A 27030-nucleotide genomic window follows, 5' to 3' on the forward strand; every position below is an offset into this window, starting at 1 on the left:
ACTGTTCTGTTTGTTGTTAGAGAGCGCCCCCTCATTTCTGGTTGTATTTAGTGATGGACCTTCCTGTTACATATCTTTACTTTGTCTTCTATTTTCATATACTAAATTAAATTTCAGTGCAGACATTCAGTTGTTTTATACATATATACAAGTGGAGCACTAATCAACGCTCCCACTCGAGCGTTAATTGTGCTAGAATTAAGTTTTTTTTCACGTGTCGGGCTAGATTACAAGTGAAGCACTAATTTATTGTATAGGTATATACGCATATACATATATATTTACAATTTGATGCCATCGCTGTGTGGCTTGCCCCCTTCTCTGCGCTTTGGTTCTGTGGCGTGTATGACATCAGAAAAAAGCTCCTACTGGAGCCTGCTCTCGTGAGCGCAATGCTCCCTAGCAATGCGAACAATTGCTGTCAGTGGAGCGCAAATATCGCTTTCACAAAAGCTATATTTAGCGCTCCAGTTGTAATCAGGGACATGAAACCCAAATTTTTTCATGATTCAGATAGATTGTACAAATTTTACACAACTTATTTACTACTATTCTAAAATGTTCTTTGTACTCTTGGTATCTTTAGTTGAAAGGCAGGGAGGTAAGCTATAAAGCGTGCACGTGTCTGTAGGGTTGCCACCTCGGCCATGTTTTCCTGGGCACTTATAAGTTACACATGCTGCAGGGTGTGCAGAGGGCAACATGCATTGCGCACCTAAACAGCACACGACTAGTTACCCTGGACAGCACTAACCATGTTCCTCCCTGGTTGCAACCCAAACTATATGGCAGCAGTTTTGAAAGAATCTTATTAATTTGTAAGAGCACTATTTGGCAACCCTATTTCTGCCATATAGTGCTCCAGACACCTACCTTGGTAACTCTTCAACCAAAAATACCCTGGAAACAAATTTTATAATAGAAATAAATAGGAACGCTTTGGTTTTTTTATGGTATGCCGTGTCTGAATCACAAAAAGAACATTTTTGAGTTTCATTGCGCTTTAATGCCTACTAAAATGCCACAGAACAGAATGCCGCCCCCTCCCAACCTATCTGCAAGTTATGAATGCTTGGCACACACATTGTTTAGCTTGACATTACATTTATGCCTTTTGTAATTAGATAAATACACACAGCTGAACAGGTCATGTAGGCACAAAGGCGCTCTTTAAACATTCATTCTTCCAACAAAGAATATGCCAATTGTTTTAGACTCCAAGAAAAGATCAGACACAAACTGTAATGTGACTCCTGAAATGTAAGATACTGTATGATTGGAGATGCAACACCAAAAAAATGAGAGACCATGTAATTATTTCACACAGCTCTTAATTTTTTTTATTTTTTTTCCCTTCTTTTCAGAATCATTGTTTAAGGGCCAGATTAACCCCTCGGGTGCCAGAAAGGATGGAAAAACTTTGCTTGGTAACAACATTAAAACTTCTTTGGCAGGCTAAGATTTTTTGGAAAGTACGAATCCATTTCTGCTACTGAAGCTGGTTGTGTTGAGGAATGCAGACACTGACAGATTGGTAGAGGGATGCTTTTCTCTCTTCTATACATCTAACAATCCGGTAAAAAAAAAACCAAAGCACAGCAGGTTCCAGTAAAATGGGAAGAATGTCGCTACATACACAAAGCATTATTCTTCATTATTCTTTTAGATAGATTAATGACAAAGAGGCAGTTAATCCCACCAGGGTTAGATTATTTGCCGTCTGCTCTACCTATTTGCAGACTTTAGAGTCTGTATAATATTGCAAAATAAAATGTGAAACAAAGGATACATTTGATAGCAATGCAGGAATATAGAATGTCATTAACAAAGTGTAGGAGGAAGCACTGACAAGTATTACAATTATAGAGATATTTTTAGGTTTAAAGGAAACTGTAGATTGAATTCTATGCATAGTAAACAAACATTGTAATAGAACTTTCATTATTGGTTTTGTATGCTTTTTCCCTGTAAACTATCGCTCCAAAAATCAGAACCCGCAGCATGATACACAGTGATTGCTTGACCAGTACATTTACACCCAATTGGTTGCCCCAAAGGAGGTAAGAAACATGCAACAAGCTTTTCAAAGTGTATGTTCCTAGACTGCAAAACAAAGCATGTTTTACCAATAAAATGACAGTTGTCATGACATGTAACATATTTAATCTTTTGTGCAAATGTTTTACAATACACTATATAACTGTAGATATGTATGATAGTTTTATACAGGTATAAATTCAGAAATCCCGACTTTTCCATTAATATTAAAAAAATAAATAAAATAAAGCTACCATTTTTCCTTGCTAGTAAATCCTGCTGGCAATACTCAGTCTTGTGTAATGGATTCTACTATTCAGATAGAGCCTATTATTTTAAGACACTTTTAATTCACTTCTTTTTTAACAAGGAGTTTAATAGAACAATGCACATATCCTACACTAGTGGGCGCTAGCTGCTGATTGGTGCCTGCACATATTTGTCTCTTGTGATTGGCTAACTAGATGTGTAATGTTGTCCCTTTAGCAAAGGATAACAAGAGAATGAAACAAATTTAACAACATAAGTCAATTGGAAAGTCGTTTAAAATTTTAAGTTCTAACCAAATCATGAAAGAAAATGTTGGGGTTTCCCATCCCTTTAAGCTCTATATTAGAACAACACATAAAATGTTTAATTGTTAAAAATGAAACATTGCAAAATACATCTGAAATAGGTACTTGTTCCACTTTTTCCCAGGGAGTTCATGATATATCTGCTTATTAGTTTGTAATTGATTAGCAAGGGTTCTTTTGTTCTGGGGGACAGGGGAAATAAGTGAAAAGAAAAAAGCCTAAAAACAATAAAGCTGAATTATTTGTTGCAAAATTCTTCTTATATATTATGGTACATTATCATGCAGCTTACAATTTGTGTTTAATATCCCTTTACATTTCTGACACACAACATTAAAAAGGGATAGTCTAGTCAAAATTAAACGTTCATGATTCAGAGAGCACGCAAAATTAAAGGGATATGAAACCCAAAAATTTTCATTTATTATTCCGATAGAAAATACAATTTTTAAAAAGTTTCCACTTTACTTCTATTATCAAAAATGTTTCATTCTCATGTTATTCTTTGTTAAAGAGATACCTAGGTAGGTAGCGTGCTCTTGGGTGGTAACTAGCCATAGCCATAGCTATTATGCTATTGTTCGTTCTCAGGTTGAGCGCCTCTCTCTTTTAATTTATGCAAATTATGACACTTAGGGAAGTCTCCCTAAGTGTGATGCGGTAATCCAGACGTGGACCCGTTGCTCAGTGTGCCTAGAGGGATATGGCTGCACCTCACTGACGAGGCCCACAATAGGCAGAAACGTACGTCTGGGGTTTTGCCGTTTCTCTTGTTCATATAGGGATTGCCTGGTAATTCAGGGCTGCACTGTACTGTGAAGTCAGGATCAGACTGATATGCTTCAGGAAAGTTCTTCTCTGTGAAAGGCACATGTTGAGCAAAAAGAGGCTGCTTCTAGGGTCGTAACTAGCCATAGAACAAGCTATTATGCTATTGTTCATTCCCAGGTTGAGCGCTTCTCTCTTTTTATTTAGGTAGCGTGCACATGCCTGAAGCACTACAGTACAGGAAATCGTGCTGCCATCTAGTGCTACTGCTAATGTATAACATTGTTGCAAAACTGCTGCTATATAGTGCTGCAGACACGTGCACACTCTTGAGCTTACATTTCTGCTTTTCAAATAAGGATAACAAGAAAAACAAAGAAAATATAATAGAAGTAAAATTACAAAGTTGTTTAAAATGTTATGTTCTATCTAAATCATGATAGAAAAAATTTGGTTTTACGTCCCTTTAAGCAACTTTCTAATTGACTCCTATTATCAATTTTTCTTCGTTCTCTTAGTATCTTTATTTGAATGTAAGCTTAGGAGCCGTCCCATTTTTGGCTCGGCACCTAGATAGTGCTTGCTGATTGGTGGCTACATTTCGACACCAATCAAATAGACTATATAAATGGATCATCTACATAACATGTATGCAAAGAAAAATCTAGTGTACAATGTCCATTTGACCAAATAGAACAGTGTAATCATGTAAATTAATGAGTTGCCAGAACAGAGGAAACATGAGGTCCTATGATGGCTGAAATTCACTTCTCTCTAAAGAACAGATGAAGTAGAAACCAAAAAAAGAGGGATATAAACTGCCCAACAGTATGCTAAAGAAATAAATACAACAAATGAATGAAATACAGATTTTGTGATATATTACTGAAGTTATGTTGAGAGGATGCTTTAGTGTTTCTTTATGGTGTGAAGGAACCTGAAACAGTATTTTAATTAAAGTCAAAATTAAACTTTCATGATTTGGATAGAGAGCACAATTTAAAAAAAATTCCAATTCACTTCCATATTTAAAATGTACATACTAAGGCATCAGCCCCTACTGAGCATGTGCAAGACTTTACGGTGTATACTTATATGCATTTTGTGATTGGCTAATGGCTGTCACATGATGCGGGGTGAAGGAAAATAGAACTAATTTGAAAAATGTCAGAAACAGATCTACTACACATTTAAAATTCAGACTAAGTTCTATTGCATTGTCTCTGTATTATGCAATTCTACAGTATTTAATGGTCCTTCAAATGATAACCAATAAATACTATTTTATTACATAAATGGGTTTCTATCTATGAAAGCTAAATAGTAGCGTTAATGATAATGAGCAAATTATTTTCAATATAATTAATTTTAGCCTCAAAAAACACACAGCTAAAGTTCCACACAGGTGCCACAACGTACGAAACATTATATGGTTGTGAGCCAATAAGAAGCGGAGTAAAGTGCTGTATAGAGTGCAAAAACTCAGATTTGACCTCAATAGCCTACACAGGTAGCCAGCAATCAGCAGCCATGATGAAACACATACTTACAATGCAAAATTCCTGCATTAATACAATGCTCCTATTTTGTGCATTTTAATTATTTAATTACTATCTCCAAAACAAAATCATAAATCTCTACACAACTGCTGGTAAATGCGGCTTTTTGTATAATGTATGGAAAGAGGAGGGAAGAAATAGACATTTTACAAGTTTATATAAAGTTAATTTTGTCTGCACAGTTTGCATCTTTGCATAGTGTATTTATTGGCACTCATAAAGATATTTCTAATAAAGATAAGTTTATTATTTTTTTTTTCCCTGCAGCTGCTGACAAAGAAAATACATCTGACTAGAACTTGTTCTGTAACTCCCAGCTCTAACCAAACGTTTCCTTTTTTATGCAGTGGTCTTTGACAATGTACAACATGAGGTAAATGTTTAAACCGGTTTCTGTTTTCAAACATCTAAAAACAGGCAGTGGATAAAAGAGATGAGGGAGATTTATTGCCAGCTGGGCAATAATCAACTGCTACCAGTTTTTAGAATCTATGATAAAAGTCTTAATATACTTGCTACACTCTATAAGCCTTTAGCACAGGAAGTTCATGCCCCTTACAAGTGTTCACAGGCAAACAAAACACTTGCCAAGTACTGAGCACTTACAAAAGACTTTGTTAATTTATGGGGGCCCACAGGCATTTATAAATTCCCCATTGCCACCAAAGCACTGCAATAGACTAAACTGCCTACAAATATTTGTCTTAATTTCCCTCTTTTTTTTTTTAATGGACAGGATTAGATAAAGCTAAAACATAATGTAAAATATAATGTTACCAATGGTTTATTAACATCTGTTGGTTGGTTAGAAATGTTATCTATTTTGTCACTGACACATACAAACCAATACAATGTTTTACATTTAAAGGACATACAGATAAGTATAGAAAAAGTATAGATTCAATTGACTTTATTCATTTCAAGGACTATACCTGGTTTTAAAAGCCATTTCTGTAAACTGGACAATGTAGTCAACCATTTTGTTCATAGTTTATTTAAAGGGAAACATAAGCCAAAATAAAAAAACTTTCCCATTTTCTTCCATTATCAAATTTTGCACACAGTCTTTCTATATACACAATTTCCGGGGAACAAGATCCTACTGAGCACGTGCACAAGCTCACAGTGTATATGCATACTAGTCTGTGATTGGCTGATGTCTGTCACATGGTACAGGGGGCAGAAAATGGGAGGGGAAAAAAATTCTCAGAAAAAATCTACTGCTTATTTGAAATTCAGAGTAAATAATCATTGTCTTTTATAATGAACTTGTTAATTTCACAATTTTACTGCATTTAGTGGTCCTTAAAGTACATATCAAAATTAAAAAATGTTGTAGTTTGAAAAATGTATGTTTGTCTGTCCTCAATTGATGTTTTCTTGTCACAGTTGCAAAGGTGTGTCCCTCTCCACCAGTAAAACAGAGGCAGTTGTCCTTATTAGCCAATGAGGATTAGTAGGATGTACAACACCATTACCGCAGTATTCATTTAAATTTAAACAGCTTATACTTAATATTTTTTCAAGCAAAAACATTTTTTGACATGCTTCATGATAGAAATAAAGTGTAATGTCAATCTAATGACAACAGGAAGAGATGTTACTCGGGTCTGAACTACTTGCCCACAGACCAGAGCTCTCTAAGTGCCAATGGCTAATTTAATCCGGCCCACATGATTTCAGTTTTTTTAAAGGGATATTAAATGCTAAAGCGCAGCTATATTGATAGACACTGGGTTTCCCACCTGAATTATAACCAAAATGTTTGTTTGTTTTATCTACTTTTAGATGCAACAAATAAAATAAATATTTAATGTCCATTTAACTTTATAATCACATTACTAAAAGGCTTAGAATGGCACATAAAAGCACAGGATGATATACCAATTATAGTAATGCAATGACGTGTATCAAGAATCCATTAAACAATCAAGTAGTTCCAGTTAATTATATAAAAATAGCAAACTGACTTTGAATAAACAAATGAGCTGCTATAAAGATTTGGAGTTGGCTTCACCCATCTGGCCTCACATTATTATAATGGGAGGCCCCCATACACATTCTATATTGATAGTGCATGAAGCTAGGCTACAAGATGTGTAGCTGGCCAAGCACTTCCATACTTCAACCTGTACCCGAAGAAAGCAGTAACAGAAATTAAGGCTTGGATCAGCCTCATCCTTTTAATGTACATTTTCCAATGTCCTTAGTCATCTTTTTTGCTTCAGAGAAGCAGCACTTTTAGGAGCACTGTACGATTTATTTTTCTTAATACTCCAAGTTCCTCTACCTGTGAATATGCATCATCACAAGCCATGTTGCTTTCAGAAGAGTTCCTTAATCAACCTTAAAGGGACAGTTCACCCAAAAATGTTCTCCCCTTTAAATTGTTCTCAATGATTCATTTTACCTGCTGGAGTGTTTTAAATCGTTTATAAGTATCAAAATTACTTTACCCATATTTTGGCATTTGAAAGAGCTGATTTAGCCTGTGGTTTCCCAACCTATACTGAAAGTTTCTATACTGGAGTATACTCTATTAAATAGCCTAAGTAAACACAGCCAGCAGAAGAGATTACACTCTCAGTGGGGGGCATGATAGTTAAGTAATAAAATGATCATGTTCCATTGTTCTCTCTAAGTATTGAGCTTTAGTTTTCCAGACAAATATAAGATAAGGAAACAAGTCTGTGTACATGAAACTGATAACATAATGAGATCTGATATTACCTGAAGCTCAACCCATTGTAATAGGCTGTGGTTTAAAATCACAAAACCAGTTACTTCATATACACGAATAAACCTTAAAATGCAATTTCTCATAAATTTTATTCTCTGCAGCTGGTATAACAAGTCATTGAAAATACATTCATATAAAAAAATTTTTACAGTGTACTGTGCCTTTAAGCATTTAAGGTTTGAATGTTTGTCTTTCTTTCTATGGTCTAGAACGCCAACTAATGTTACAACTAGCACCGTAGAGACTTCCTTTATGGATGAACTTTGGCGCAAAACATTGTATACACAAATATGCCAGGTTGTCATTCAGATTTTGCAACAGTCTCCAACCTCTCATGTAGTGAGTGTGTGAGCTGCTTTCTGGTAGGATATTTAATCTCCCACATTAATATATGTATCTGGTGTGTGTGCTACAAACTGATATTTAACCCCACTCCCGTTTACATAGTTGGGAAATTCGCTATAGACTCCCATTCTGGGTAAAGTGATGTAAGGCAGCGTTCCATTGCAGACATTTCAAACTTGTTGCACTTTGTGCTACAGTTGTTACCCTCATCCCTGCAATGCCTAATTTGGTAACCATTCCTGCTCCTGTTAACGATTGGGTGTTGGGGGGGGGGAGCATCAAAAAGAGGCTGCTTCTTGGGTGGTAACTAGCCATAGAACAAGCTATTATGCTATTGTTCTTTCCCAGGTTGAGCGCTTCTCTCTGTTTAAATGATGCAAATTATGACACTTAGGGAAGTCTCCCTAAGTGTGATGCAGGAATCCAGACGTGGACCCGTTGCTCAGTGTGCCTAGAGGGATATGGCTGCACCTCAGTGACGAGGCCCACAATAGGCCGAAACATACGTCTGGGGTTTTGCCGTTTCTCTCATTCAGACAGGGATTGCCTGGTATTTCGACGCTGGACTGTACTGTGAAGTCAGGATCAGACTGATATGCTTCAGGAAAGTTCTTCTCTGTGAAAGACACATGTTGAGCAAAAAGAGGCTGCTTCTTGGGTGGTAAATAGCCATAGAACAAGCTATTATGCTATTGTTCGTTCCCAGGTTGAGTGCTTCTCTCTTTTTTATTTATTTATAAACTCTTGTGTCTGAGCTACTCTCCCAGATCTCACTGCAGGGCTGTGAAATTGCTGTTGAAATAATTCCAGGCCTCTGGTTGTCAGCATTTTCTGATGTTCTATGAAACTTTCTATGAAATACACAGGAAAACACCACCATTTTTTCACTAAGCCACAACAAAAATTGCTGGGGATCAAACCAAATCCTTGAGCAAAAGGCTGATGACTTGAAGTTTTGAGATCCCATGCGTTCTCACCAGAGAGAGTATTGTCACTCCTAAAGACTAGACCAATTTAAATCACTTAATTTCCTTCCTTCCCCATTTTTCATGTCAATTTGAGCCTTTGATGCAGACCCATCTGCCTGGAAACTAGCCAAGCTTCATGTGCTCTAACTATTGAATATGAGAATTTTTTATTTTTTTATTTATTTACCCCTATATCTATTTATCCAACTGATCAGTAGTGAGAAGGGTTGGAATAGGAGACTTCACATACTAGTGTATCTTGTTTATGTGCAACTTATTCCATCTGTCTGGAATCTGCCCTAGCTTGATCAGCTATTACTCACAATGGTGAGCAATAGATGTATACATTTTTTTACCTATCAATACATCTGTTCTGATTTATGATAATCAGAAAACTTTAGGATGACCATGTTGTATAAAAATAGATACATAAGTTTAAAGGGATAGGAAAAGTCAAAATTAAAGGGACATTAAACACAAATGATAAACTACATAATTATGAACCTTCATATATGAGTAATTTTGCAATGAAAACTACAGCTTTATTTTGTCAAATAAGTATATTGTTTTACGTTTATTCTTTTCACCGATTTCCCTGTCCCACAGAACAAAAGAACCCATAATAACCAATTACAAACTAATAATCAGATATAGCATAAACTCTGTTTGCACATGTGCAGACTGGGGTAGCCTGTCCTTTTGTATTCCCTTAAGGAGGTTTAGCACTGCTTCAACTTAGTTACTATTGCAAATAATGATTTTCCAATCATGATTGTTGATGCAAAACTGATAATCCACCTTTTAAAAGCATGTGACACCACAGAATCTTAGACAGGGAGTGAAAAGTAAACAAAAGCTGGCATAAATTATTAACCCAAGCCTCCCTGGGTGAAAGTCAAACAAGAACAAATTTTAGATGTATTTTACAACAAAAGGCTGCAAAATGAATAATGAATGTATATTGCAATAATGTTTCACTAGCAATAATTAAACATTTAATGCATTCTTGAAAAGTCAAGCTTAATGGTCCTTTAAATTTGCATGATTCAGATAGATCATGTTATTTTTAGACACTTTTAAATTCAATTCTATTTTCAAATGTACTTTGTTTTCTTGGCATCTATTGTTGAAAAATGAATATGTACATATCCTATACTAGTGAAAGCTAGCTGGTGATTAGTGCCTGCACACATTTATCTATTGTGATTGGCTGACTAGATCTGTTCAGCTAGCTCTCAGTAGTGCACTGCTGCTCTTTCAGCAAATTATTTCAAGTGAATGAAACAGATTTGATTATAGAAGTGAATTTGAAAGTTGTTTAAAATTATATTCTCTATCTGAATCCTGAAAAAAAAGAAAAAATAATATATATATATATATATATATATATATATATTTATTTAAATAAAGTGTTTTCTGCACCTTAGAAATCCTAAAAAAAAAAAAGATAAATAAAAATTAACAAATAACTCTGTACATTTTACTGAACCTAAAGGGAACATTTGGAAATGGCCCCCAACAGTTAATATTAGGCCATTAACACCAGTGGGAACCCGTAATACAGTGTTAACAAAGAATCTCATAAACTGGCAATAAGTGCTACTGAGGCCAAATACAAAGACGGTGAGGTTAGTCTTGGGTTACTGCTTTTGTTTTTCTGCAGGGGATCGGCTATAGATCATTGTCTATTATAGTGAAACTGCCACCAACACTGGCTGAGAAAACACACTGGACTATATTCAATTGGGTACCAACTTTCTGTCAAATTAAAGTGAAAGTCCCACGGCTAAAAAATTTTTTTGCTAAGATGTGACGTTTCCACCTCTTAGCCAATAGCCGTGCAGTAAATCCGGCTTGGCGCCCATGGGAGCCGGATTTACCGAACAGCTATTTTTTAGCCGTGGGCTGCTGTAGCAGCTAAGAACAGCGATCGATTGAAACAAATAAAGGAGCTTTCTACATGAAGTATCCCCTTTATTTGTTTCAATAGTCAATCCTAGCGTTTGTACAACGCTAGGATTGACTTTCACTTTAAATGTGTTCACTACTGTAAAAATCTGCTGCATATTAGGGGCCACAGCCTTCACAATAACAAGAATCACAAGTGCTTTTCTCATTACAAGCAAATGATTACACAAGAAGTTAAAGTGAAGTGTATTTTAAAAAACAACAGCTTAAAAGACTTAAACTAAAAGAAATGTTTAATGAAAATAAACAGTAAAAATGTTTCTGAGCAACAAAGGCTATTTTTGTAAAAATCACATTTTTTTATTATTATTCCTCTCCCTCCCACCACTGAAGAGCCTGTCTGCTTCCTTCCTGTCAAATGAGTCCTATTGCACGGTGAAAAAGCACGTTGTTTAGCTGAAAGGATTCTTTTTTTTGCAAAGGCAAATTCTCAATAACATTTTTGATTGGATTAAAACTTAGAACAATGTCATTGCAATTGAAGACATTGGTATAACTTAGAATTACTGAGTCTAATTGCAAATTCAAAAGTGGGGCAAGTGATGACCCCTGACCTTTTCTAACACATGTACATGTTTACGCATATATTCATGGAGTCTTGCACGGCGACAACTGTAGCTGTGGACAATAACTTATAGAATCATTAAGCTATATACTCACAGTGTGGTTCGTAAGGAGGGGGAGGATCGCCACATGGTACGCACTCCATGTCCTGAAAGCCCCCAAGCTTGGTTTTTCTGTAATAACTGTTAGAAAAAGTAGAAGAAAAAAAGAAAATGACTGACATTATTGAAACTAATGATAATTTTGACACATATAAAGTTTTGGATTTTTTATTGTCTTTGTATTATTGTCTGTAACACATTTCATGCATTTTAATTGATAGGAAAGTCAAAATAAAAAACTTGCATGATTCCGATAGAGCATGTCATTTTAAGACCCTTTTAAATGTACTTCTATTTTAAAATGTGCTTTGTTCTCTCGGTATCCCTTGTTGAAAAATAATACGCACATATCCTACACTAGTGGGAGCTGCTGCCAATTGGAGATTTGTCTTTTGTCATTGGCTAACTAGATGTGTTCATCTTGCTGCCAGTAGTGCAATGCTGTTCCTTCAGCAAAGGATAACAAGATAATGAAGCAAATTTGATAATGAAAGTAATTGGAAAGTTGTTTAAAATGTTATGTTCTATCCAAATCATGAAATAATTTTTTTGGGGGTTTCCTGTCCCTTTAAGGGACACTAAAGCCAAATTGTGCCCAGGCTATTTAGATGCACACTTTTGGAGGTACTAGCTCCTACTGAGCATGTGCAAGAGTTCACAATGTATACATAAACAAGTCTGATTTACTGATGGCTGTCACATGATACAGGGGCTTTGGAAGGACATTTTAAAATGTGTTAGAAAAAATCTACAGCTTGCTTAAAATGAACTATTTTCAAGTGATTTGAAAAATAAGTTATTTCCCTTGCCTTTCAAAATCTACCTATGTCTGTACCAAACAGGCTGCATTTTCATTTGTTTATAAATGATTATTTCACTCATAAGTTACAACCCCTATTCCAAATAACCCAATAAAATTGTGAAATTGAAGAGCTGAGTTTATATATATAAAATAAAATACAGATGGCTAGTGCTAGTTAAGTCACCTGCTGTTTGCCTAGGCCAAAATACACTCCTGATGCAGGGGTTAATTTGTTTATTTGCTTGATTTTACATGGGACCATCACCAAATATAGTTAAAATACTATTTTATGATTTAACTTCTAGTTACAATTTTGCTCCCAAAAGGAAAACATAGTAACCTAGAAGATGAGGTTGAAAGAAGACAGAAGTCTATCAAGTTCAACCTATACAGATTCTACTTGATTTACAATAAAAAAGCTCTAATTGAGCTTAAATTAATTCAATTAAAATGGTGACCCATTTACCACAAGCAATCATATCACTGAATTCTGTTTCTAACCAGAAATGTATCTAAGGTTTTGGCATCCTCTACCTCCTTAGGCAATGGTTTCCACAATTTGATTGATCTTACAGTGAAAAAACATTTGTTGCTGGAGATTAAATCTCCTTTCATCAGCCTTAAATTGTGACCTCTGGTCACAAACAATTTCCTTGGTAATAAACAAAGCTTCTGCCTACTCTATATATGGGCCTTGAATATATTTATTTAAAGTAATCATATCACCGCTCAATCCCCTTTTTTTCCTAGAGAAAACAGACCCCGTTTGGCTAACCTCTCCTCGTAGTTTAAATTCTCCATTCTGCTTAATAGTTTTGTGGCCCTTTTTTCAACTTTTTTTTTTAGATTCATCCCCAGAACTTCACACCATACTCAAGATGAGGTCTTACCAGTGATTTGTATAGTGACAGAATTATGCTTTCCTCCCTTGCACCAATGCCTCTTTTAATACATACTAGTATTTTGTTAGCTTTAGAAGCCTTAGTTTTGTACAATAATCTCTCATATGGCACTCTATCAAAAGCCTTTGCAAAATCAAAGTATATAAAATTATCCGATTCTAATTTATCTATATTTTACTTACTTCCTCATAGGATCTAATTAGATTAGTTTGACATAATCTATTTCTCATAAAACCATACTGATTTTAACTCATAATCTTGTTTACACAAAAATACTCAAGAATATAATGTATTATAATCCCTTCAAGCATCTTCCCCACTACCAATGTCAGACTAACTGGTCTATAGCTTCCTGGATCAGCCCTGCTTCCCTTTTTAAAAAGTAGCACCACATCAGCTTTACCCCAGTCCTGGGGTACTATGCCTGAGGATAATGAGTCTTGAAAAAGTAAGCTAAATTTTCTTAAAACCATTGGGTGTATTCTATTTGGACAAAGAGTTTTATTTATCCAGTTTTTACCTTAAATTATCTAGAGACCCAGTTACCGGTATGGGCTTATATTTTCTAGTTTGTTTCAATGCATCTCCCACTAGTTCCTCTCTTGTATATACTGAAGAAAAGAACTAGTTTAGTACCTCAGCCTTCTACTTGTCACTATTAAAGGGACACTGTACCCAAAAAATTTCTTTCGTGATTCAGATTGAGCATGAAATTTTAAGCAACTTTCTAATTAACTCCTATTATCAAATTTTCTTCATTCTCTTGGTATCTTTATTTGAAATGCAAAAATGTAAGTTTAGATGCCGGCCCATTTTTGGTGAACAACCTGGGTTGTCCTTGTTGATTGGTGGATAAATTCGTCCACCAATAAAAAAAGTGCTGTCCAGAGTACTGAAACCACAAAAAAATCTTAGATGCCTTCTTTTTCAAATAATGATAGCAAGAGAACGAAGAAAAATTGATAATAGGAGTAAATTAGAAAGTTGCTTAAAATTGTATGCTCTTTCTGAATTACAAAAGAAAAAAATTGGGTTCAGTGTCCCTTTAATCATGTTACCCATCTCACATTTTAATGTACCTATATTTTTATATAGATACGTTAGCTATTTATATACTTAAAACCTTTTAGAGTTTTACTTTGAATCCTTTGTAAGTACTTGTTCATTTTCAATTTTGCCTAATTTGATTGCTTTTTTTTGCATGTTTTGTTACATCCCTTACTTATTTAGAATGTTGAGTCTGTGCTTTTTTCTTTGAATAATTAAAAATTTCTACGTTTTTTCCATAATTTCGCTTAACACATTTTTATTTAATTATTTTACTTTTATAACCATGTGATGTGTTAATGTGTATATTTTTTTTAACAAAGTTTTAAAAATGTTCTCCATTTATCCTCTGTGTGTTTATAGGAGAATAGTTTGTCTCTTACCTTCAGTATTCACTTATGTAATGAGGCTAAAGACCATTTTCAGTTTGTTTGTTTTTATGTGAAAACTTGAGAATTAATTTTAAGGTTAAATCAGATATTACAAAGCCAGAAGTAATCATTTTTTTTATAAATTTTTTTAAAGGGATCACACCACAGAGCAAGTGTTCCAGAAACTACAAAGAATGTATTATTTTGATATAGAAATTCTATTGAAATTTGAATTTAAAGTAAGAGATCACTGCCTCTATGCAGAAAAGCATGAGTAACATAAGTATATAGCAGTGGCTCTCCTATATTCCGTTTTAATTAACGTCAAGTTACTAGTGTCTACAACAAAACAGAAAGGATTATTCTGCATAGGCCTAGTTGAATTCAGATTTCTTTATTGTGTTTTTTTTTTTATTCTACACAACAGTGCAGCAGTGATAATTAAAATAAGGACTTCCATACCATATGTTTATTGAATTTACTACAAAGGAACCAGTGATATAATCCGTTCATAAATGAAGAGGATAACAAGCAGTAAAAAAAAAGTCCTTCTAAGCTGAATTTAATTGATCTACACTTGAATGAAATAGTGTGTTTGGCGAAGGCTATAGGACACAGCATTCAAAGCAGTTTCCTTACAAAAGAAAGCGCAGGATTAAATAGCATATTCATTAACCCTCCCCAATATGGCTTGTGCTCATTAAGACTGGAAATTCTGTATAGCTTGGATATAGGGAATGTGCATAGTGCATTTAGGATCCTTAACCGCATGGATGCCACAGAGACAAATAATTCTGAATATGCTATTTAATACTGTTAAGATAATTAAAAGGGACATGAGCGTCACAATAAAACTTCCATGGTCCAAATAGAGCATATTATTTTAAGCCACTTTTCAATTTACTTCTATATACTTTAGTCTCTTTGTATTTTTGTTAAAAAATATACCTAGGTAAGCTCAGGCGCACCAAAGCACTACTAATAGCTAGCTGGTTATTGGTGGCTAGGCATATAAGTTTCTCGTCATTGGTTCACTGATGTGTTCCCTAGTATTGCATTGCAAAGGTTAATCATAAAGTTATTTTAAGCAATAACACAATAGATTCTTTTCTTTTTGCACCTTTTTGTTCCTTTAATTTTACATACAGAAATATTTTTCATCAAGGAAAATAAAGAATGAGGAATACTGTGAAAATATTTACAATATTTTGCTAGTTAAATAATGTCTTAAAATACATACCCAGGTAAACAATCGCCACATATTGCATTGCTGGTAGAAGTACAGTTAGCTTTCTGGAAGCGATTCGTTGTGGCGCAGTCCAGGCAAGGTTTGCACTTTTGAAAGCCCCAATCATCTTTGAATCGGTTAGGCCGACATGGTAAACATTGCGCATCTTCTCCATATCCAAAACCACATTCCTGTAAAAATATTTTCATCTAAAACTTAGTAAAGTGTTTGACACAGAATTATAACTAAGTTTCTTTATGGAGCAGATATACACCTCAAAGAAAAGTAAAATGAATTGCATTACACTACTAGAAGATTAAGACTTGTAATAAAATTCTGTCGCAAATAAATGACACAAGATATATTTATCATCATTATTATTATCGGTGGTTAAAGCCTTCAGCTGCACTGTCCTTAGCTTTAGATACATTCAAGGGATAGAAAGGCCAACATTGAAATATGCATGAATGAATTTCTATTTCAAATAGAAGCATTTTTTGCAATATACTTCCATTAGCAAAAATGTTTCTGGCAAACGTTATTACTGTTTATCAGTAGCATATGCACATATGCTGTGAGGGCCTGAAAAATATATGCTGCTGAAAAAAAAGTAAAAACTTTTATTAGAAGCATTTTTGCCAATGGAAGTATACTACAAAAATTATTCTATTTCAAATTGCAATGCACTCATGCACATTTCAATTTTGACCTTTCTATCCCTTTAAATATTTATCATAAGTGCAAGTTGAAATACACATGTACCATATATGATAAAACTGTCTTGATCTGGGACGTAAATCTTACCCTTAACATAAATGTCAGGCTACTGAGCAGCAGTTTATATTACACATGTGAGATTGTGATTAATATATGAATGCAAAACCAAAGAAAAGTGAATAGGAAAAGAATTAGATTCCCATCACCAGTATAGTTGCTGGGTGTATGATGCACCCTATCACTGCAAGCCTGGCAGCAGAGTTACTAGACTGAAAGGAAAAGATGCACACAAGCGCTATGTTTTATAAGTGTGACCCACCTAAGCATCAGTTTCTTACTTGAGAAGCAGAAGTACAGATTCTTCAACTGGACATGTTTTGTGTTTAGCTAATCAAATACAAATCTTGCTGTTTCTATTCTATAAAAGGTTACTAGCTTTGGAAATAGCTTAAAGTAGACAGATTAAACAGGGTTCTTCTTAAAAGGACATTCTGGAGTAATAAAAGAATTCTCTCTCATTTGTTAGAACATTTTATAATTGAAGAGATGTTAGTTGCTATGTGCTTAACCCCAGCAAAGGAGTGACATTCAGGATAAACTAGCTCTTTCAGTCAGTGCCATGTATGTGTAATCCAAGGTTGAGGGGAGGAGGAGAAGGGTGCCGAGTCTGCCTGTAATGTGACCCAGGTTTTCGGCAGAATTGTCAGTGTATGGTAAAAAGGGGAGAACAGCTGCTATGGCCACTGCACTTTCAAAGTCCATAATGCAATAGCTTAAAAGCATTTTACAGGACGTCAGGATTTACCAAAATTCTTTGGTTGATTATCCAGTCATCACCTGTAATCTGTGCTAGTTCTGTTTTTATGGATACAGCCCAGTTTAACAAAAAATAATATATATTTAAATTATGGCTTATGTGCACATCCATTAGCAGTATAGACTGACAAACACTACATTTTGTGTACAGTACAATGGAAGGAATGCTAAACTGTTATTGATGTCAACAGGTTTTCAATTTTATCAAATGTTGACTTTGAAAGCTATGGCCTTTTAAAACTAAATACTATAAAGCCAGGAAGGAGGGGTCCCCATGCAATATATGTTTTAAAGAATGTAAAAGACTGACACTTCAAGGATAAAGGTAGCAATTATGGCTTCATATGGGTACTTAAGGCACATTAAAATATCTGGTGCAAAAAACATTTAAAAATGGAGTTCAAGTTTCCCCCTTACACAAATCTAGAACAAAGATTAAGTACTGTCTATTGCACCTTTACAACTTTCCAGGTTTTCCCAGGACAGTCCTAGTTTTTGGCCTCCTGTCTTCTTCTACAACTGTCCCAGGAATCTCTTCTGCATTTAAACATTGCCAAACATTGCCATATGGAACAGGGTTCTTCAAACTTAAGGCACCGAACCACCACTGGGTTGGGAGAAATTGGGTTTGTGAAGTCGACAAGTCAAAGAAGCATGAATTGTTTACCTATAGCTGCCAGCCATGCCACACCCTAAACACTGGCAGCAGCTAGACATGTCACATCCTAAACACTGTCAGCAGCCAGACATGTCACATCCTAAACACTGTCAGCAGCCAGACATGTCACACCCTAAACACTGCCAGCAGTCAGACATGTCACACCCTAAACACTGCCAGCAGTCAGACATGTCACACCCTAAACACTGCCAGCAGTCAGACATGTCCCATACTAAACACTGCCAGCAGTCAGACATGTCCCATACTAAAAACTGCCAGCAGTCAGACATGTCCCATACTAAACACTGCCAGCAGTCAGACATGCCACACCCTAAACACTGCCAGCAGTCAGACATGGCACACCCTAAACACTGCCAGCAGTCAGACATGTCATACCCTAAACACTGCCAGCAGTCAGACATGTCACATACTAAACACTGCCAGCAGTCAGACATGTCACATACTAAACACTGCCAGCAGTCAGACATGTCACACACTAAACACTGCCAGCAGTCAGACATGTCACATACTAAACACTGCCAGCAGTCAGACATGTCACATACTAAACACTGCCAGCAGTCAGACATGTCCCATACTAAACACTGCCAGCAGTCAGACATGTCCCATACTAAACACTGCCAGCAGTCAGACATGGCACATACTAAACACTGCCAGCAGTCAGACATGTCCCATACTAAACACTGCCAGCAGTCAGACATGGCACATACTAAACACTGCCAGCAGTCAGACATGTCCCATACTAAACACTGCCAGCAGTCAGACATGTCCCATACTAAACACTGCCAGCAGTCAGACATGTCCCATACTAAACACTGCCAGCAGTCAGACATGTCCCATACTAAACACTGCCAGCAGTCAGACATGTCCCATACTAAAAACTGCCAGCAGTCAGACATGTCCCATACTAAAAACTGCCAGCAGTCAGACATGTCCCATACTAAACACTGCCAGCAGTCAGACATGTCCCATACTAAACACTGCCAGCAGTCAGACATGCCACACCCTAAACACTGCCAGCAGTCAGACATGCCACACCCTAAACACTGCCAGCAGTCAGACATGCCACACCCTAAACACTGCCAGCAGTTAGACATGGCACATACTAAACACTGTCAGCAGTCAGACATGGCACATACTAAACACTGCCAGCAGTTAGACATGGCACACCCTAAACACTGCCAGCAGTCAGACATGGCACACCCTAAACACTGCCAGCAGTCAGACATGTCACATACTAAACACTGCCAGCAGTCAGACATGGCACATACTAAACACTGCCAGCAGTTAGACAAGTAAAGCCTTTTTCCCCGTTATGGAGCAGGTTGCAAGGCAGACATAATACTGAATTGTGGCTGGTGATGATGTCATTGCCACAAGGCCACTGAATAACTTATTTTATTGTGTAAGAAAATATGTTCTTCCCATAGCCACTCCCACCTCTGCCCCATGGAGCCATGCAGGCAACGTGAAAATGTTGGAAAGTATGATGTTGCCATAGCACTATATTATTATGTATAAATGTAAACATTTAATTATTTATAAAGTGTCAACATATTGTACAGTTAAAGGCAGTTTATAATGCAAACAATACTTGTACAGTGAGAGTATACACTCATTTTCATATAACTGCATGTAATAGACACTACTATAAAGAATAAGATGCACAGATACTGATATAAAAATCCAGTATAAAACTGTTTAAAAACTAACTTAGAAGCTCTCAGTTTAGTTCTGTTGAAAAGGTAGCTGGAAAGCCCACTGCAAGTGGGAAATAAGACACTCCCCCCCCCCTCCCCTTGCATATGAAAAGACCCTTTACACAAACAGGAGCAAGCTGGAGTCGGCATATATGTCGGTATTCTCCTAAAACTTTGGGGCATGATAATGATTATTCAAGAACCAGAGCTTATTGGCTAAAATGCAAGATTGTAAAAAGTACTGAGATAAGGGGCAGTCTGCAGAGGCTTAGATACAAGGTAATCATAGGGGTAAAAAGTATATCAATATAACAGTCTTGGTTATGCAAAACTGGGGAACGGGTAATAAAGGGATTATCTTTCTTTTTAAAACTATAATGTTAAAGTAGACTGTCCCTTTGAAACAAAACTATTGAAAAAAAAAAGGTTATAAATAGAATTAAACTAACCAACTGAACACCTAATGTATATACAATGTAATTGTCTGAATTCCTTTTGCGCACAATTTAAAATATGTACATTTTACACAGTATTCTAGTGGAATTTAAAGAAACAGCATCAACACATGCCAAGGGCGATTAAAGGCTCAGTTGGGTGGGGGGAATATGTTCTATATGAAGCTGGATTAGAATTGATCATTGCATTTTAAAAAGAAGACAGTGTACAAAGACACACTTGGTTAGAGTTAGAGATATTTAAAAAAAAAAGAAGGATAGGATACTGTTTTACTGTACTTTGCAACATAAACTAATTTAATCCAAAGAAGCAAATCATACAACAATAAAACATCTTGTCCCTTAAAAATGCCCTGATCTTACAGCACACATAGCTGCTGACTAGCAAGTACACTTCAATATACAATGAATTGACCAACATGCACCTGCGCAGTCTGTACACAGAAAACAGCAGTTTGCTATAAACAAGGTGGGCACAAAATGCAATAATCTAGGCTTGCCAAGTGTATGATATATAAATGGGCAATCCAGCTATCCGGTAAAATAGAAGTTTATTAAAAAACACATTAAAATTAAAGAAAGAATTGATGTTGCCATACTGCCCACTCGGGGTACAAGAGCAGAGGTCCTGTTCTGACGCCGGATGTAGGGACAAAACCAAAAGTCTACTATATTTTTCTATTTTATAAAAGATGCCTGGCAACCATAGAAAAACAACTAAACGTGTCCTTTTTAACAAGCTTACATTACAAAGTGCATTAAAATACATGTTCAGCAAATTATTTAACATTTGTGTCCTTTTAAAGGCACATTAGTATTCTCTTCTCTGTTGAGTCAAAAAAGGGCATTTTAAAACATACTGGAATCTTCTCATCAACCAGTGAGTGCAAGAAGTCCTTACGGCTAGTTGTACAAAAACATGCACTTCCGGTTAGCTTTAAATGAAAACTAAAAAACCTTGACAAATCCTTCATTCAGTTTAATAATAATAATAAAAATTGTAAAGTTTTAGTTTCTTTAAAGGGACACTACAGTCAAAATAAACGTTTATGACTCAGAACATGCAATTTTAAGGCACTTTACAATTTACTTCCATTATCACATTTTACAGTGTTTTTATATTCACAATTTTTGTAGAACAAGATCCTACTTAGCATGTGCACAAGCTCACAGTGTATACTTATACTAAGTCTGTGATTGGCTGATGGAAAATGGGAGAAAAAAAATAAATGTCAGAAAAAAAAATCTACTGCTTATTTGAAAATCAGCATCAGAGTAAGTTTTATTACATTGTTTTTTTTTATGCACTTGTTAATTATGTAATTCTACTGCATTGAGTGGTCCTTTAAAGCAACGGGAGCTGACATGTTGAAACCTAGGTTTCCTTTTCTGCTGAGGCCAATTAGGGACAGTATAAATGGGTCACCTGAGTGTGCAACCAATGCTTTTGTAGAATACAATGGTGTTAAGGTTGCACTTACACTTGTAACAGAAATTGGAAAACCTACAATTTTCAGAATTAAAATTACAGGAAAAGAAGATAAAATAAACAATGAAAATATTTTGCAAAGGTTTTTTTGATACATATAATTTAACATTTTAGATTACAAACAAAGGGCCAGATTACGAGAGGAGCGCAATATTGAGTAAGGGCGATATTTGCACTCCACTCAGTAATACCATTGCACGTAAATGTGCGGAGAGAGTGAGAGTGCTCTTAATCTGGCCCAAAGTGTTTAATGTCTTTTTTATAGTGAATGGATTTGTTCAAATACTTACTTTGACCATTCCAATGGAAACTATTGTCTCAAAGGCCTACTTTGATATGTGTGCCAGGGACTTAGGGCCTACTTATTTAAAGCAGTTTGTAAAAAGAGCCAAATTCCTGATATATTGCAGGGAGAAGATCATAAAAAAAATGCACTGGCATACAGACCTAAAACATGATAAAGAGTGTACGGAGGAAGCCATGTCTGAAGGCTAAAGGCACATTAAACATTTCATTGGGGAATTATACATAGTAAAAACATTAATAAAGTTAGCTCCACAGAGGCTGAAAGGATTCCTGCAAGATCTAAGACTCTGACCCTACAACACTGTACAAAAAATGTTTACTTTCAGTGTAGGAGCTAATTTATAATTGTCCTTAACTGATCAAAGCAAAGGATAAGATAAGATAAACACGCAATCTCAGTGGTCTCCAAAGAAACTTTTCCCAGCTGGGTGGCATTATGAAGTAGCCGGGTGGGGGAAGTGCAATATTATAACATTTTCTATTATTTATAAATGTTAGTTAAGATATCCAAAGCACAAATGAATTGCATAATTTAACAAACTGATTAAAGGGACACTGTACCCAAAAATTTTCTTTCGTGATTCAGATTGAGCATGAAATTTTAAGCAAATTTCTAATTTACTCCTATTATCAAATTTTCTTCATTCTCTTGGTATCTTTATTTGAAATGCAAGAATCTAAGTTTAGATGCCGGCCCATTTTTGGTGAACAACCTGGGTTGTCCTTGCCGATTGGTGGATAAATTCATCCACCAATAAAAAAGTGCTGTCCAGAATACTGAAACCAAAAAAAGCTTAGATGCCTTCTTTTTCAAATAATGATAGCAAGAGAACGAAGAAAAATTTATAATATGAGTAAATTAGAACGTTGCTTAAAATCGCATGCTCTTTCTGAATTACAAAAGAAAAAATTTGGGTTCAGTGTCCCTTTAAGAGAATTTGTGCAACAAACATTAAAAACATTTGGCTTAAAATTTTAGCTGGGTGATGTGCCCATTAAATAGGACCTGGGGAGAACACTAAATACAATTTGCTAACAAAGTCAGTTTAAAAGGTCAATTTATCAAGCTGCGGGGGCCATGGGTGCATATACGCGGAATTCAGCATTGCATACGAGCGCTATTTTGCACTCACGTACAATTCCGCCTCCTGCCCGCGCACTGCCAATCACGCGCAGGCAGGAGCTGTCAATCTCCCCGGTCGGACGAGACCGGGGGGGGAGATTGAAATTCGCCACCTTAGAGGTGGCGAAAGGTTAGGAAAGAAGCGGTCTGATGACCGCTGCTTGTTAGATACGGCGTGCAGGTTCTCTTGTGAGAACCTGCAGTTGTAGGGGGTCAAAAGGCTTGCGAAGCCTTTGATAAATCAACCCCTATATATAAAAACATTTACTTAGTATATAAAAAAAAATGCAATTCACTGATTAATCATAGATATTTACTAAATTTCTATATATGAAAAAAAAAAAGTTATTGAATGTTAAAAACACATCAGGAAACTAAACCTACTGAGATTGTTACTTTTCAGTTTGTTAGTAATTGGCCTCTGCAGAAGAAATCAGATAAGAAGATCAGGGTTTTTAAATCAAAGCTAAAATTTGTTACAACATTGCCATTAATAAGAATTAAACTATATAAGTTTACACTCATTTTTTAAATATTTATATAATACAACTAATATAATTTTTAAAAATACATATGCATATTATTGTCAAGCTAAGCACTGCTTTAAATACACCATTATGTCGAGAATGTTAGGGTTTAGTGTCCCTTTAAGAAAAAATCCTCAAACAATAAAAAACGATCTTATATTAAAATGGTCATATGGTCAAAATTCATCTACATTTTGCAATACTAGCAACTAAATGATTTAAGATTGTAAGTAATTTGCCTCCCAGGCATTATTTTTTTAAATTATTATTTGAATAAATCTTTCTATGTAGAACATTAAAAAAAAAAAAAATTAACATTATACCAGATACAGTTCCTAAGCAAATTACGTATTTTGTTAGTTGCCTTAGAAATCTATGTTAATATAAACACTCAACATAACATTTTTTTCAGTTGATCAGAACCAGTTTCCCCAGGCGGCAGTCTATCTTATACATTTTAGTCTATTTCTGCATTCTGCTTTATGACAGATCAAATTATTTAATTACAATGATCTTACCACTTGCCCAAGGCCATAATGGTGTCTTTTAAAGGAACAGTTACCGTCAAGTTTGGCTGCAATAATAGAAGTTGTTCTTAACCAGATGCCTAGATTACGTGTTGATACATGTAGAATACATGCATCTTTATTCAGTTCAAACAGCCAAAGGACACATCATATAAAGATCATTTTTGTTATAAAACACCACAAACAGCTGGTTTTTAAGCCAAAGTACCCAAAAACATGTTTAACAAGTTTTATATTCAAGCCTGAAAAATGCTTTTTACAAGTAATATACTGTATATATATTTATTTTTACAAACTAATCAGTTAGGAGTAGCCACCAATTACTGTCCATATCTAGGAGTGGAACTGCACTACTTCTTCAGAGTAGACTTTAAGGGGACAGTAATGTCAAAATTAAAAAGTTTCATGCTTCAGATAGAAAATGCACTTTAAAACAACTTTTTAAACTTTTTTTTTATATGCACAATTTCTACAGCTCTTACTGAGCATGCGTAAAAGTCCACAGTATATACATATATGTATTTTGTGACTGGTTAATGACTGCTGCACGGTACAGGTGGAGGGAAAATTTGATTAAAGAAGCAGTAAACACAGTAGGTGCTAATACTCGTGCTTAAAGGACCAGTCAACACATTAGATTTGCATAATCAACAAATGCAAGATAACAAAACAATGCAATAGCACTTAGTCTGAACTTCAAATGAGTAGTAACTTTTAAAATTGTCAGAAAAAAATCTGTTTATTTCCACTCCCCCTGTACCATGTGAGAGCCATCAGCCAATCACAAATGCATAAACGTACCATGTGACAGTCACCAGCCAATCACAAATGCATATACGTTTAGTCTGAATTCTTGCACATGCTCAGTAGGAGCTGGTGACTCAAAAAGTTTAAATATAAAAAGACTGTGCACATTTTGTTAATGAAAGTATATTGGAAAGTTGTTTAAAATTGCTGCTCTATCTGAATAATGAAAGTTTAAATTTGACTTGAGTGTCAATTTAACTTTGAAATTTGCCAGAAAGTATTTAACTGTTCATTTCAAATTCTAAGTGCTGTTGCATTGCCTTTTTATTATGCATTTGTAAATTATTCAGTTCTACAGTATTTAGTGGTAGTTTAAATATATGTTAAAGGAACATGAAACACAATTTTTTCTTTCACGATTTAGATAAAGCATACAATTTAAAAAAAAAAAAAATCGACTTTCATTGTATTATCAGTTTTGCTTTATTTTCTTGGTATCCTTTCTTGATTTAGCAGCAATGAACTACTGGAAACGAGCTGCACACATTGGTAAGCCAATCACAAGAGGTATATATGTGCAGACACCAATCAGCAGCTAACTCCCAACTCCTGAGCCTAACTAGATATGCTTTTTAGCAAAGGATACCAAGAGAATTAAGCAAATTAGATACAAGAAGTACATTGGAAAGCTGTTTAAAAATGTATGCTCTATCTAAATCATGAAATAGTGCAATAATACAATGCTCTAACACAGTAGATAATTTTATTATTATACCATTATGCCCCTTAAGTTTTAGAAATCAATATCTATTATTAAGTGACAAGCAAACGAAACATTTTCTTTCATGATTTAGAGCATACAATTTTAAACTACTTTTCAAATTTGCTTCATTCTCTCGGTATCCTTAGTGGAAGCAGCAGCTACTGGGAGCTAGCTGAACACAGTGGGTGAGCCAATGACAAGAGGCATAGATGTGCAGTCACCAACCAGCTTAAAGCTCCCAGAAGTGCACTGCTGCTCCTGAACCTAGGTATGTTTTTCAACAAGTAATAGAAACAGAAAGAAGCAAATTAGATCATAGAAGTAAACTGGAAAGTAGTTTAAAATGACATGCTCTGTCTGAAACGTTTTATATTGGCTTTACTGTTCCTTTAAACTCAAAATGCAATTCCCCATAAAAGTAAAACATTCTTTGCACCTTTTTTGGAGGGCAAGTTCACTGGTAAAATTGTGTTTTTTCCACTCCCACTGAGTGACTGGAGTACATCCGATAGGATTAAGAACTATAATTCTGCAACATGCTACATAGCAACTGCTAGAGCAGTGCAGGAGTTTTATCTATAGCTCTCTTGTACTGGCCTCTGATGAGGCGATAACAGTTATAGCATATTTTATACTATAATTCTGCAACATGCTACACAGTAACTGCTAGAGCAGTGCAGGAGTTTGTCTATAGCTCTCTTGTACTGACCTCTGATGAGGCGATAACAGTTATAGCATATTTTATACTATATTTCTGCAACATACTACACAGTAACTGCTAGAGCAGTGCAGGAGTTTGTTTATAGCTCTCTTGTACTGGCCTCTGATGAGGCGATAACAGTTATAGCATATTTTATACTATAATTCTGCAACATGCTACACAGTAACTGCTAGAGCAGTGCAGGAGTTTGTTTATAGCTCTCTTGTACTGACCTCTGATGAGGCGATAACAGTTATAGCATATTTTATACTATATTTCTGCAACATACTACACAGTAACTGCTAGAGCAGTGCAGGAGTTTGTTTATAGCTCTCTTGTACTAACCTCTGATGAGGCGATAACAGTTATAGCATATTTTATTTATTCTAAGAAAATGGAAGGTTTAAAACGTTTAAATTACTTATGTACCTTTAGCATTTAGAAGCAGCTACAGAGAGCAGTGGAAAAATGAACTCCGCTTTTTTAAAAAAACTTATGCCTTTTGAAAA

At 35.4% G+C, this 27030-nt stretch overlaps 1 protein-coding gene across 2 annotated transcripts in view; it reads right to left on the reverse strand.

Moving 5' to 3' along the window:
• TNFRSF19 (TNF receptor superfamily member 19) overlaps positions 1 to 27030 on the reverse strand; it is a 92418-nt gene that overhangs the window by 31322 nt on the left and 34066 nt on the right. For both annotated transcript variants that reach the window (XM_053708505.1, XM_053708506.1), the window contains 2 exons: positions 15988 to 16166; positions 11621 to 11706 (listed from right to left, as the gene is read on the reverse strand). In XM_053708505.1, coding sequence (XP_053564480.1) covers positions 11621 to 11706; positions 15988 to 16166 — 265 coding nt within the window. The remainder of the gene's footprint in view (positions 1 to 11620; positions 11707 to 15987; positions 16167 to 27030) is intronic.

Source organism: Bombina bombina, chromosome 3 (genome assembly GCF_027579735.1).
Source record: "Bombina bombina isolate aBomBom1 chromosome 3, aBomBom1.pri, whole genome shotgun sequence".
In the NCBI taxonomy this organism is placed as follows: Eukaryota; Metazoa; Chordata; class Amphibia; order Anura; family Bombinatoridae; genus Bombina; species Bombina bombina.